The 14,675-nt window shown below is 41.3% G+C and overlaps 1 protein-coding gene across 1 annotated transcript in view; it reads left to right on the forward strand.

Moving 5' to 3' along the window:
* FBXL17 (F-box and leucine rich repeat protein 17) overlaps nt 1-14,675 on the forward strand; it is a 487,979-nt gene that overhangs the window by 464,257 nt on the left and 9,047 nt on the right. Inside the window, exon 8 of the mRNA XM_007452559.1 lies at nt 3,174-3,316. Coding sequence (XP_007452621.1) covers nt 3,174-3,316 — 143 coding nt within the window. The remainder of the gene's footprint in view (nt 1-3,173; nt 3,317-14,675) is intronic.

The following is a 14,675-nucleotide window of genomic DNA, read 5'->3' on the forward strand; positions in this document are numbered from 1 at the left end:
TGTGGCCTCTCCCGTTGCGGAGCACAGGCTCCGGACACGCAGGCCCAGCGGCCATGGCTCACGGGCCCAGCCGCTCCGCGTCATGTGGGATCCTCCCGGACTGGGGCACGAACCCGTGTCCCCTGCATCGGCAGGCAGACTCTCAACCACTGCGCCACCAGGGAAGCCCTCAACTAATATTTTTAAGAACTGATTCTGTACCAGGTGTATGCTAGATGCTGGGGATACAATAGTGAATAGGAAATCCGTAATTCTAATGGGAGAAGTGAGCTGCAAAAAAAGTACATAACTGAACAAATAAATAGTAACTTTTCCGATATCAGAAAATGACAGGGCAATCAGTTCTGAGAAGCTGACCTTTGACTCGAGATCTGAAAAGTGAGAAGTTAGGGATGGGAAGAGATGGGGGATGAGCATTGTGTTGTGACCATTTACTTGGTTGTTCCTCATTTCCACCCAGCCCTCCCTCCTCACTCAATCCCCACTGAACTGACCTCTGAGGTCTGTGAACCTTTCTGTCCCTATGACCGAGCACAGGCCAGGTGTGTCACACCACAGTTCCATATGCTGGCAGTGCCGCATGTTGGAATTGCCAGGTGCCTGGGCCCATGATTCTGACCTAGTAGATCTGATGTGCAGCGAGGACTGAGAGCCAGCTCTCAGCTTACTGTCTACTCCTCACTTACTATCTTGTGATACTGGGAAAGGTGTTCCATCATTCTGTGTCTCAGTTTCCTGATCTTTAAAATGGCACTACCAATAAGACTTTGTAAGGTTGCTGTGAGGATTAAATGAGATAATGCACCTAAAATTCTTAGCCCAATGCCTAGCACATGGGTAGTCAATAAGTATTGGAGAGAAATGCTCTAGGGTGAGTGCTCATGAGGTGTTTGTTGAGTAAATGAATGAATTAGGGAAAAATAAAATTTAATTCTTACTTCAGTAAATAGAACTATGGCAAAACAAAAACTGAATACCTTGATTTATCTTCAGTTGTCTTATTTACTGTTTGTTTCAATTTGGACAAGAAAGAAAAAAAAGGAAAATACCAAACACTAGTGATTTTAGCATCTGGAATTAGTAGCTGTTAACTCTTCATTTGCTTATCAAGCAGCCTCTGGAAACTCCATAGATCACTTGATTTACTGTTTTCTGGATAGTGCAGGGCTTTCACATTCTAGTCTCAAACCTCAGTAAAAATACGCTATCCACTAATGTGGGGTCATCCTGCATCTTCTGCTCCATCTTTTGAAATCACAGTTTGAGTACTTTGTATTGAAAGGAATTTCTTTTTGCACCTTCTACTTCTTTTATCATACAAGATCCTCAGGATATCATAACCAATGAAATTTATGACAATATCAGAGATAACAATAGTTTTCTTAGGTCAGGAACACCAATGGGATTAACCTGGGATATTGCTTATACTACACGAAAATATCACTCAGACCGTTCAGCAAACCTTTGCAGATTTCCCCTGCCCCGCCCCACCTCCTCGGAAAACTAAATGCCAAAATAGCATGTGCACAGATGAGAACATCAATGAACTGATAACATGAGGAACTTCCAGGAATTTCTTTTTTCTTCCTGTATAGCATTTTCACTGGAAAACACTGGGATCATGATTATTGTTTTTATAAACTTTAAGTATCTGGCTACCTCGGAGTGCTTTGATACTTGAATGCATGGGCATGAGTTTTCTAGTTTAAAAAAAAATTACTTAGGTAATTAGCAAAGAGATTTTGCCAAGTGTTTTTCTTCTGCGAGCTATAAGTAAGTCAGTCAGAAAGAGAAAAACAAGTATCGTATATTAACGCATATATGTGGAATCCAGAAAAATGGTACAAATGAACCAGCTTGCAAGGCAGAAATAGAGACACAGATGTAGAGAACAAACGTATGAACACCAAGTGGGGAAAGCGGGGATGGAGGCGGGGTGGGGCGGTGGGATGAATTGGGAGATTGGGATTGACATATATACACTGACATGTATAAAATAGATAACTAATAAGAACCTGCTGTATAAAAAAAATTAAAGTGAAAAAAGAGTTAATGTTTATTTACATAAGTAATTCACTGTGCTCTTATCAATTGGAAAATATCATCCGCTTTTAATGTCACAGAAATCAACTCATCCTATCTTAGGATGAGGAAATAATTAGCAAACAATTTATTATTCCTTTTTAACATTCTTGGCATTGTTTTCAGGGTTTTCATTTACAAACCAATGCACCGTAAACTTTTTCTGGCTGGAGGTATTGAAATCTGTTTTCCTGTGCTGCAAAGGTAGAATTGTGCACGTCTATTTAATCAGAAGTCTGTAGCGAAGAGCCAAATTCACCGACTGGTTGCTCTGACAGGGAGATGGGTTATGGAGCTTTGCAGTGATAAGTAGTACACATCATAGATGGTGGGCTAAGCATCTGCACGTCAGTAGTGGTACAGTGCTAAACAGTCAAGAAGACTAGAGATACTGTGGTAATGTTCAGATGACAGGCTTCATTTCATATGTTAATAGAAGGACGACTTTTGATATGGTGAGGAAATTCCCCATAAGAAATGCATTCCCTTTATTGTGCTCTAGCATAGCACCAATTAAATTCAGCTGTATGTGTAATGTACGTTTAATTCCTAGCGGTCCCAAGAAGGACTAACGTGAAAAATATTATATACTCTTACATTTTACAGATCATGAACAGATGGGAAAAAAAATGCCAATTGGTAAAGAAATTCATATGCAGTATAACACACCTCAAAATGGTGTTTACATGGTTTTTCTTTTTTAAAATTATTAAAGTTATCTTGGGTAAAATTTAATTACTGCTTAGGGTTTTCTGTAACGTTATATGTGTAATTCATTTTAATTTATGCCTTCTACAGATACGAATGTTTGGAAGTACAGGTAACCTTGTAATGAGTAAAACTGATAAAATGTTGTGTTCCAATGAAAGGGAAATTATGGCATGATTATTCACTTTGTGAAAGGGTTTGCATAGGCCAAGCTTTCCTAAAGCATTTTAAATTGAATTTCATTTACAAAACATTCATTTACAGACAACATTTCAGGAACAAATTTAGTGAGGAAATGAGAGAAATAGTCATAATGAGATAGAGAGATCCCTTACCCTGCTAACATTTATGCTTGCTTTCTTCCCCTTTGTCCCTCCCTGCAGCACTGATAGCCATTGGGCGATACAGCATGACAATAGAGACTGTGGATGTTGGATGGTGTAAGGAAATTACAGACCAAGGAGCCACCCTGATTGCACAGAGCAGCAAGTCTCTAAGATATTTGGGGCTGATGAGATGCGATAAAGTAAGAGTTGCCTATAAAGTTTCTTTTCTACATATCACTGTAGTTAATAGCTTGATATTATATTCTTCCTCTCTCCCTATATATATATGTTTGTATACACACACATGCATATACCATTACACTGTAAGTTGCCCAGTTTTCTAAACTTATCTGAGATTATTTTTGAATTTCTCCATTTAAAAATGAATTTCGTGCTTATGCAGAAAGAAAAAACAATCATACACAGGCTCAGCTTAGATTTTGGCTTCCTATCCATAAGTCTATGGACCACAATTAAAAATGTTTGCATGGCACACTGCAATGTGCACGGTCTAACAGTAAAATTTTGTTCTGGGTTCCAAGTTTCCTACAACAGTAAGATGGAAAGCACAGTGCCAAATTGTTTTGTCACAATCTGAAGTGTGCCATTTCAGTGCTCAACATCTATGTATTCTGGCCATTTGGGGGCAAGAAAGGGCCAGTGAGGGAATGTTATGTGGGAATCTGCCTCTCTCCACGTCTCAGGCGCCACTTCTCGCACATGATGAGAAACGATCCCAGAGGCCCCACGGAAGGTCAGTGGAGCTGGCCACAGACGTGAGCATGAGTTTGAGAAATTGTGCTGCATTTACTAAAGATGATCAAAACCTGAATTGATAACCAGGCATTAGAGAGGTGCCTTCCCCTTTGTCACTTTTATGCTTTCCCCTATAACACATCTAGGAAGTAATCATTTGTACTGTGAAGGGGAGAAAATAGAGGCTCAGGAAGACCAGGCACTGGCCCAAGGCCACTCCTCCAAGACTTTACCCCAGATCTTCAAGTCTGTGTCCAGTGCCTGTGGCCAACCTTGGGGGCTATCTCCAGGCAAGGGGATGCTTCCTTGGAAAAGACCCACCTCAGATACTTGCTCCGAAAGTGCCGGCATCATGTAACGATTTACACATGTGTGCTGCTTTTACAATTGGTGATTAGGGACAAATCTAGCAAATCCAGCAATGAGAGTGAATCTAAATATGTATGCCTCTCAAAGGACATGCATTTTCTAAATGTAGCAAATCTGGGGGCAAATAAGAAGAATGGCCCAAGATCTTTGTCATTTTTGTTAATTGACCTAGTTCTTTTCTCCATATGCTTTACAATCCCAACTTATACTAGGCCTTTGCCAGTTAGTTATGTTTAGAGAGATTTTATTATATATTCTAAGCCCAGCCTAGAAAGCTGACTGACTTTGTTACTAAGCAACAGCGGAGACCCAGGGGTTGCAAGTCTCCCTCAGATTTCACTACTAACTAACCTAACACTGCTACTAACCCTGTCACTTTAAAATGACTTCTTTTAAAACAGATAAAAGGGTCCACAGTAGGCAGAGTGTTCTAGAAACACTAAACAGTGACAGCAGAGCTTCTCAGCTTCACCAGAAGGAATTGCTACATGAGAACTACCTAAGCAAGGATGCCAAAATGTATGCATTCAAAATGTATCTTTGTAGCCACAACCATTCTCAGAAGTCACCATGTTTCTAGTCCATACTCCTTAGATTTGTTGAGATCAGCTTCACCTTCAGAGATGAATTGTAGAAATTTGTGTTCCAGTTAGTGCAGAAGATTATTCCAGACATATTTGCTGACCAGCGTTTTGCCAATTTTCAGTTAGATAATGGATCCTTTTCTACCTAAATGCAAATTAGTCCAAAATGGGATCAGAAGGCGGTTTTGATGAGCGATATTCCTGAGGGTTTTAGCCCTTTCCTCAGGTGGCCTCTGAATCCTTTCTCCAGCCAGCCTGCTGCTCTGAGAGCCCGTTGGCTCTCGCACCCAGCCATCCGACCACAGCCTGCTGCAGCATGGCCCAGCCCTGCCGTCTGGCATCCTCAGACTTAAGGCAGCTCAGGGCCAAACACAGGAAGTTCTGTGAGGACGGAAGAAGTTTCCAAACCACACACACAGTGCACGTAAAACCTTGCACTTAAAAGCCTGCGGGTTGATTTAGTTGGTTGGAGATCTAGCGTGATTAGCTCTTCTGTCTTTGATATTTGTATTACACTGTCCGTCTCCAGATTTTAAAGTTATCAAGATTCAAAGGAAGATATGAGTAGCAAAGAAAAGAAGTTAGTAGCTGAGGACATGGACTCTGGAGCCAGAGTTCAGGTTCAGATCTGGGCTCTGCACTTAGTTGTGTCATCTTGGGCAGTTATTTAACCTCTCTGTTTCGTCATTTACTATAAGGATGATAATCATGGAAATGCTACGAGCATTTAAATGAGTGAACATATATCAAGCCCTTAGAGTAAAGCTTGTTATATATAAAATGCTCAGTGTTAATGATTATTCTTATCATCATCATTATATTAACCTGTGTTTTGATATTTGAATTTCCAAATGAGAAAAAAACTGTATTGCCTGCCATTTTGAAAGGAAATTTTAAAAAAGAAGAAAGAAATTAACTCAGATCAAAGAAGATGTTGCCCTTTTACTTTTTTGTCACTTAAATTTAAGATTATTATTTTCTACTTAAATATATCAATAATTACATTTTCAACACACTTTACGAAGGAAAACTAACGCCTCTGTGGGACAGTATATTTGGAATCAACTTACTGATCCAGGCGTAATGCTGAAGAAAGATTTGCAGTGGGGGAAAAGGGTGAGTTGAAGATAAAACAATTCAAATAGGTAAGGAAACAAAAAGAAAGTATTAAGGAGAATAATGGAGATGTGGCTCCCTGGTGGTCTAGTGGCTAGGATAAGAAAAATAATGGAGAAAGAACAGAACAGAAACAGGAAACAGTGAAATTACGATTAGGATACAGAGACAAAGAGCCACTGTCTGTCTCAACGTGATCATCTGTGCCAACAAAGAATTAAAGAACAAAATTAATTTGGACCTATTACTCTTCTCCCTGTACCTCCTGCTAACCACTAAAAACTTGTTCATTTGAGTTCTCTTTCCCCTCTGCACACCAACTGGAGCTAAAGGAGGGGGCAAGAGACCTCACTGGTTTCCACAACTAGCCCCCTTGTCAGGCATGTTGCCAGTGGGATCCCTGCATTGGAGAGAGATGCGGTTTGTGATATCTGTGTGTCCCAGGGTTCGTGTCCTGCAATTCTGGGGTTCTCAGAAATATTGAAGGCTAATTATATTTTCTTTCATTTGGGGCCACTTATATTTGATTTGGAAGCTATACCAAACGTCTGCTTTTTTCCTCACTTGAGCTTCTGAAGAATTAAATAACAAAATGCATTGTATTTGTTGTAGGAAAAAAAGTGTTTTTCCTCTGTTTCTTTTTCTCCCATTTTCATTAGGTAGATAAAGAACAGATAAGAAACATTAAATGTATTCTTTGCAGATGAAAGCAACATGTATATAGATTATCAGTCAGGGTCTAAGCTAAACAGCAGTAAATTTGGCTGCAACACTGGTGACCCCTAGGAAGGAGTCCTCCAGCCGTTAGACAAATGCAGTGTTCCCTACACACTTGTAAAATTAGGAAGCGCATTAAGAAGCCCCTGTTTGAGTAGCTTTTCCAATTGCTGGATGGATAAGCACGTTAGAGGCATTACTTTCAGTTTTGAAGCCGAGGCCACTTAATCTCCTAAACTTTAGCGCATTGTAAGAACCCAGAGAAGAAAGCGCTGTGTGAGACGGCTTTGATGAATTGGGGTGAACTTATATTCTTAAAGACTGTTCAAAGGCTTACTTGACCTTGGGAATTAGAGTTGACCCAAAATCACCTATCAACTTAACACGCACTTATTTGGTGATTTAGTTAAAACTATTTGTATAACCAATGGGACTGTCTAATAAGAGCAGTATGTTTTTTCTGCTTTCCACAATTACAGACAGGCAGTGGCTTTGGTCATAGAAATCATTTTCACAACTTCAGTGAATTCTAGATTCTATACAGATCTGTTTCTTCTACTAATATGATATTTTTCTCACTTCTTACATGGCAGTTTGGATGGAGAACAAAACTAAAAAGGACAAAAAGAAAAAAAAATTCCTGGGAAAGCTGTAGGGCAAATGGAAATGCAATGTTCAGTGTTAATGAAAAATGTTTGGGGTAACAAGGTTGATGAAAAGGGAGGAAGCCCAGTGGCATGGTATTGGCTGAGAAACCAGACCTCACCAGAGGCAGCCTGGCTGGTTTGGGAAACCTCAGTGATAAAATGTCACGGTGGAAACCTCTGCAGCGAGTGTTCTATACAGAAGTTTGGAGACGGAGGGCCTGAATTATGAGCAGCAAATAGCATCATAAATGTAACAATTCTCAAATGCCAAACCCTTGTGAAAAGCAGTTGGATGAAGAAATGCTGGAGCTTTTAAAAGCTCCCTTTCACTTTCTACTTTTTTTTAAACTTCATGCAGAACTAATTTTATACACTGTTCGTTTGATTTGAAAATGCCAGCGTCTGGGGTATCATCAAAGAGCGTTATTGAGGGAGCCACTCTTGGCAAAGCCTTTTGCTTAAAATGCTCATTAGTTCTTATGTTTCTGCGGAGTTGTCAGTAGGAAGGAGAAAGGGTACCTCGATTTACCTAACTGCATTCCTCTCTGCCTTTGCCCAGAGCAGGTAGCAGCCCTTCCGCTGAGAAGCTACCTCTCCTTGGCCTGTAGAGGCGCCAGGAGGGCCGTGGGGGACACATTACTTAAGGAATAGACATAAATAGATTTTGAAAGGTCCACCCCAACGTCCTATGACCAAAGCCTCTTGGAATTTCTTTGATTTCTACTTGACATAAATTAGAATTACAGAGGCGTGAAGAGTCCACCCAGAAAAGATCAGAGAGGCTGCTGGGGAAGGAGAGCACCTCTGTGTGTTCCTATTGACTAGCCAGCTGCCTTCAGGCCAGGGGCCTCTGTGGAGGCTGACTATTATTGATCCACACCATGGAAATAATCAAATTAATTCTTTCTCATCAAACTACCACTGCCAAGACCTTCCTCCTCACCTGGCCTAATTCCTGAAGTACTTAGTGAAGGAATGAAACAGATGATTTTTTTTCCTAAGAAAAGATTTCTTCAGGTCATAAGAAATCCTTGTTTTCGCACAGAGTTCCTCATTGAAATGGTAGAGAGAGCGAATCAAATCAATGAGAAGTCAATACAGAAGGCAAGTAATAGCAACCAGTCAGCTCTTTAAAGCCAGGAATCTGCTTTGCAAACTTAAAATCTCAAGGGCCAAGTTTTATGTGCCCATTTTAATGTAAAAATATTCAGGAAGAATTGACCACTGCATTTTTCAGGAAGTAATTATGGTAAGAGAAAGCCTCAACAACACAAAGATTTCTGTGGGGAAAATGGAGTTTTTATCAGCTTGTTTAGGAATCATGAGCAGGAAAGCCCTATGGGGAAAATAATATAGGACTCTGTAACTAATATACAGAACTAACTGGAAAAATCAGTTTAAGGGAAAAATAATTTGTGGGGCACTGTGTCCAGGACTGTTTGGGTAGCACTTCAGCCATGAAACAAAGTGCATACCTGCAGGGACTCCCCTCTCCCCATAGTGTATCCACAGCTATTTCCAGATTGCCCATGGCCAAAATTGAATATTGCAAAGTATGCCTTATCAAAGAAAATAAAGTGAAAAAAACAAAACAAAACTTTCTCTCCTAATGAGACAGGAGTGGTCTGACTGTATCAGATTGTGCAGTCCTATAGATCGTGGGAGACATAACCATTACCCGAACAGCCCGCAATGCCATGCGCGCCAAGAGAAAGGGGAGATGAAAAATGGGGAGAGAGTATGGCTGGGGCTCTGAAATCTGCACTTAAGTCCTTCACTTGAAGTATCAGCATCTTGTTCCTTTTGCTGATAAAACAGTTTCTTCCAGTGATTTCCACACAGGAATACTTTAAAACACATTTTTACAACCCTCTCCTGATTATTGCTGGTAATTGAAACAGGGAAAAACACATCAGCTGAAACTCAGAGGTTATCTCTCAACCTCATTTTAGCCAAGTTCCCATCCCTTCTTCTTCCAGCCCTTCTCGCCTAAACTTCTACGAAGTGGTAACTGAAAGGCCTTTCCTGTATTTCAGTAATAAAGCAAGAGACACTGGTGTGGAGCTTTATGACAGAGGTTAAATTGGCGAGCACTAGTGTCAAACCACCAGGTTTTCAAATTCTACATCCTTCACTTTACTATCTGTGGGACTTTGGACAACTTAATCTCTAAAACCCTGTGTTACATGTGAAAATGGGGGTAATATTTACCCCAGGGGGTTGTTATGAGATTATATGAGATATTGCAATAAAGCACTTAGCCTAATGTCATGTACTCTGTAAGCACTCAGTAAATGTCAACTATTATAATTATTATCATTATTATTTATTCATGTATACATGGCTGCTCTGGAATCCTATCTGATACTTAACCATGATATGAACTGCCTAGTTCATATATGCTAGCCATGAATATAAATTCACACACTAAGATCTTCTAAAGAAAACTAGGCCCCTGAGACTTAGACAGCAATTCTTAAAAAATATATATATGATCCATTTTTTTTTTTTTAATAGTTAGGACCCATTAAATTACAGTCAAACTTATAGAGGAAGAAGAAACCTAGAGACCAGCAGGGCTCTGTGAACAGAGAGGGTAAGTAAGAGTAAGACTCGGCAAGTCTGACCGCCAGTCAGTACCAGGCTGGTTTGTTTCTTCAAGAAAAACGGCATCTCCCTGGAACCTTTTAAGGGAGTGTGCAAGTAGTTGCTTATGTTTTGCTCACTTTTCTTACGGGATGGATGTATAGTGAAATTGGTTTTGTTTTTTTAAAAAAAGGAGGCAGCAGGGGCCTACTGCTCCCCAAATGCTGTGAGGTGAATAGAATGTTATGTTGGACTTTGCCTGAAGGCTCCCTGGAGCATCATTGCTTTGCAGTAAATAATCTCCTTGGAACTTTGATTTGGTTTAAGTAATTATGAGAAAGAATTAGGTTGCAGGATCATATTATTTTTCTAATTTAGGAATAGAAAAGGTAACAGCAGTTTCTTAATGGAGCTCAGATTAGATCCCAGAACTCTGAAGCACCTGACTTCACAAAGTAGAAACAAGGATGTCCTGCTGAGGCTCAGGAGACTGGGGGACCGTGGCTCCGTGGAAAGGAACCGTCCGGTCTGCCCCCGAGGCCCAGCCACTCAGCAGCAGGTTACTGGGGCTCCGCCGTGCTGGGTCTAGTGAAAACTTTGTTTGGCAAGTAGTTTTTCAAGAGAAAACCTAAGCTTCCTTCCCCAGCATCCAAGTTTTATTATATATTTTATCCATTTATTCAAGAAATATCTATTGGGCTTCCCTGGTGGCGCAGTGGTTGAGAGTCCGCCTGCCGATGCAGGGGACACGGGCTCGTGCCCCGGTCCGGGAAGATCCCACATGCCACAGAGCGGCTGGGCCCGTGAGCCGTGGCCGCTGAGCCTGAGTGTCCGGAGCCTGTGCTTCGCAACGGGAGAGGCCACAACAGTGAGAGGCCCGTGTACCGCAAAAAAAAAAAAAAAAGAAAAAAAAGAAATATCTATTGAGCTCCTTACTGTGTTCCAGTAACTGTAATAGGAGACAGGTCAGAAAAAACAGTGAACGAGATAGAGTTCCTACCCCATGGAGCCTGCAGCCTGCTGGGGAAGACAGACAAGTAAATGGGCAGTTACCGTGCTATCAGACTGCAAATTAATTTTCAAAAGCGGCACCCGCGACTCTGTTTCTTCTACATGAAGAACTTCACTTTGGTCCCACCTGGCTTTCAGCTATGGTCCTCTCCAGTTTTATCTTTCTGGCACTCTACCGTTCAGTTCCTGAAAAGAATTGACTATGCACAGTTGTCCTTACTTTTCACCACTCCATACACTCTCTTTTTGTTCTGCAAGGTCACCAGTGACTTCCGTGTCACCAAATCCAGTTTCCATTTTCTCTGACCACAACTTGCTCCATCTCTGAGCAGCTGCATCCACATGGTAACCACTCCCTCCTTAGTGAGGATTCTTTTCTCTTGTCTCCAGTGTCGCCACACTCCTGGCTTTTCTATCTCCACCTCCCATACTGCTTCTCTGTGCCTCTGTTCTCTCATCTGTAAAGTGGAAATAAAAACAGCAGCTATCTCCTAGGCTATTGAGAGGATTAAGTGAGTTAATATGTGTAAAATTCCTTACATGAAGTAAACAGTGAATATTAGCTCTTACTTGTAGTGGTGGTGAATTCTTACATTCTCACCCCCATGACTCCCCTCCTCCTTGGAATATAAGATCCATGGGCTTCTAGTCTATGTTATATTGCCAGGCCCTACCACAGTGGCTGGTACGTAACAGATGCTAAACAAATATGTGTTGGATGACGGACAGATGGATTGGGGATTGTTCCTCATCTGCGTTCTGTGTGGCTCCAAGGTTCCGAGGAGGTTCCTCAGAGCCTCTAGGAATGAGAGTGGCTAAGAGGCTGCAGGGCCTGGTCCTTGCACCTAACATCAGCCAAAGCAACCCCCCTTTTATTGCTTTATCCAGTTATTTATTTGGTTTGTATACTTATTTATTACTTTGGTGTGCAGAAGTATTGTACAGCCAAAAGCAAGTTTGAAAACCATTATATCCCACTGCCTCTGAATAATTTGATAGGTAACAAAAAGTATCTAGACAGAGGGAAATAAAAAAGAAAGCTGACACCTTGGATTTAATACCAGTTTCCTGTAGCTGGGGAATTCTGAGTGCAGCCTCAAGGGTTCAGGTCAGTCAAGGGCAGAGTTCATACATCTGCTGTGTGTGACAGGACTCATCATCCTTCAGAGCCTAACCCTGAAATGCTCTGATTTATGTAGAGTCTCTCTTCTGAAAGCCAAAAATATCACTTATTTTCAGGTTTTTTAATTTTAATTTATGGATTTATCACTTTTATACAGAATACATTTTTGCTGCTAATAAACTTGTTTTAGGAAACAGGTCAAATCCATAAATTCTACCTGATGGAAACTCAATTTTAGAAAGATTTCTTTTTCGTCAGGTGTCCACGGGTAATTACCACCATCCTAGGCTTTATGTAAGAAAATAAAAACTGAAATCAAGGAAGCCATTACGCACAAAAGAAAACATAATTTTTGGTTCTGAGAGTTTTCTCCCTCAATTGTGTTTTTCAGCTTAACTTTGCAAGTTTAATTTAGAAACACGCAGATGTGTTCCATAAATATATTACACTTACGGCTCACTTAGTGTCAGTGTTAATTATCTTATTAGGACCCAGGTTTTCTCAAATAGTCTTTTACTGAATCATTTAGAGCGCCACCAAGACTCCCCAAGTGGCTTTCTCCATCCTGGTGTCCCACACATGTCAATTTTGGTTCTAACCTGCATTACACATGCAAATCTATACCAAAAATGTACAGACTTGCACGATGGGTCAGTTCCATGGGTTTGTGGCCTCAGAACGTCCTATGGAATACTGTGTACCTGGAGCTTCCAATTGGCTTGAAACATCCTTCCGGGTGAAGGATCACTTGGTGAAACAGGAAATGAAAATGTCACTAATTTTTCTCTCTGACAGTCTAGTTTTTGGACTCCTGTCACACTAATCTCTAATCAGAGGCTTCAGGTTGGTGAGCCCCGGTTCTCACTTAGTACTGCAGGCGTTTCTGTGATCTCCATTCTCCCAGGTTCTTTGCGGCTTTCTCACCGTGCTAATTCAGGTGAACAGAAGCAATGCTAGTGTTAACAGGAAACCCACATTTCATGAAAAAGAGACAGCATGAATCCAGGCCTGTTGTGATATTGACAGAGCATGGCACTTCCAGTCATTGCAGATCCTGAAATGGAATGACTGCATTTGACAAAGTTGACTGAATTTATGAGCCTGCCTCTGTCAGGTTCATTGCATTCTCAGTATCTGTCTCCTTCTACGCTTTGGGATTTTTAGATGAGTTTTTTGCCACCCAAAAGTAATATTTCTTACCTCTATATAAAAAAAAAAAAAAAATACATCCTTAAAGCCCTCAGGCTCTTGGTATGAGGTTCATGCATGAGGCATAGTGCATTATGGGTGTCCTATAATCAGCTGATGCCCATAATTTAGCAGGTGGCTTTTAGGCTCCAATAAGATAATCATTTTCTTCTTAAAAATTATATTAAATACTCAGTCATGTGTGCCCTCTCCTCCCACCTCTTGAGTGGTCCTTGAGGAAGCACTACGTCCTTGTGTGAACTGGGTTTAGGGGAATCTTTCCCTCCATTAGCTGTTGGGAAGGTCAGGTGGCCACCTCCTTTGGCTGTGCCCAACTGGAGATGGAAGACCAAGGTGGAAGGACAGGAAACCAGTCTGTTTTTACTACACTCAAAGAATATACATTTTGTTTCAGACAGTGATGAATATCTGAAACAAGATGGACCAACAAGCTGTAGGAGCAACAGCTTCTTTCCTCCAGAACGCCTGACTCAGTGTTTAATGTGTGGGTGGCATGGGAGGTGGGTGGGTACTTGTTACCTGTAAGTGATGGTAGTTCAGACCTTGGTTTCAGATTCCCAAGTGCAGAAACCACCTGCGCCCTCTAGGAGCTCTTCAATCAGCCTGAGCTGCACATTGGAATCTCCTAGGAGCTTTAAAAAATACTAATGCCTGGGTTCCACTCCTCCAAGGTTGGGTTACATTTAGTCTGGGTTATGGCCTGGGCACTGGGATTTTTCAGAGATCCCCAGGTGATTCTAATGAGCAGTTGGGCTGAGAACCACTGTGTTCTTGTTCGTATTCTTGGTTGCAGACACAGTTTAATTTTTTAAATTCATTATTTGTATTTCAAAGTTAAATCCAAGCCACTTTGACTTCATAGGAAATCCACTGAGAAACATTTTCCGAGGCTGAACACCTGTTTCCCCTTAGGGCCCCCAGACAGAGCATGTTCAGGTTAATTACTTTCATTTCACAATCACTGCTGTCCCACCACTATGAGTTATATACCTAAGACCACCTAAACTGTGTGTGTGGTGTTCTGAACATTCTTAGTTATACCCTAATTTCAATAACTTCAAAAGGTTTTCTGGGGTAAACTGTCCCTCGAATTCTTTGGCTACTTCTGAGGATGAAGTCCAAAGAGCTCTTAAATGATTCTCCTTTGGGGGCATTATTGACACAGCTTAATTCATCCCACATCAGCAAACGTGGATTGATCATTTGTTACGTATGAGTCACTGTGGAGTGTGGAGAAAGGCTTTGGTTTGACTGAGAAAGGAAGCTGGAAGGAAAGGCACGTGAAGCTGCCTGCAGGGTGGAGAAAAGGAGCTGGGCGCTCCACTCATGCCGAGAATCATTCCACAGCCCTCACCAGCCTTTCCCTTCCCTGTGGGGTCCGCCTGCAGCCTCTTTCTGCCTGTTGAGCGGCTGGCTGCTGGGACGCTAGGCTTGCAGCTGA

This window comes from Lipotes vexillifer, unplaced genomic scaffold, assembly GCF_000442215.2.
Source record: "Lipotes vexillifer unplaced genomic scaffold, Lipotes_vexillifer_v1.1 scaffold1028, whole genome shotgun sequence".
Lineage (NCBI taxonomy): Eukaryota > Metazoa > Chordata > Mammalia > Artiodactyla > Lipotidae > Lipotes > Lipotes vexillifer.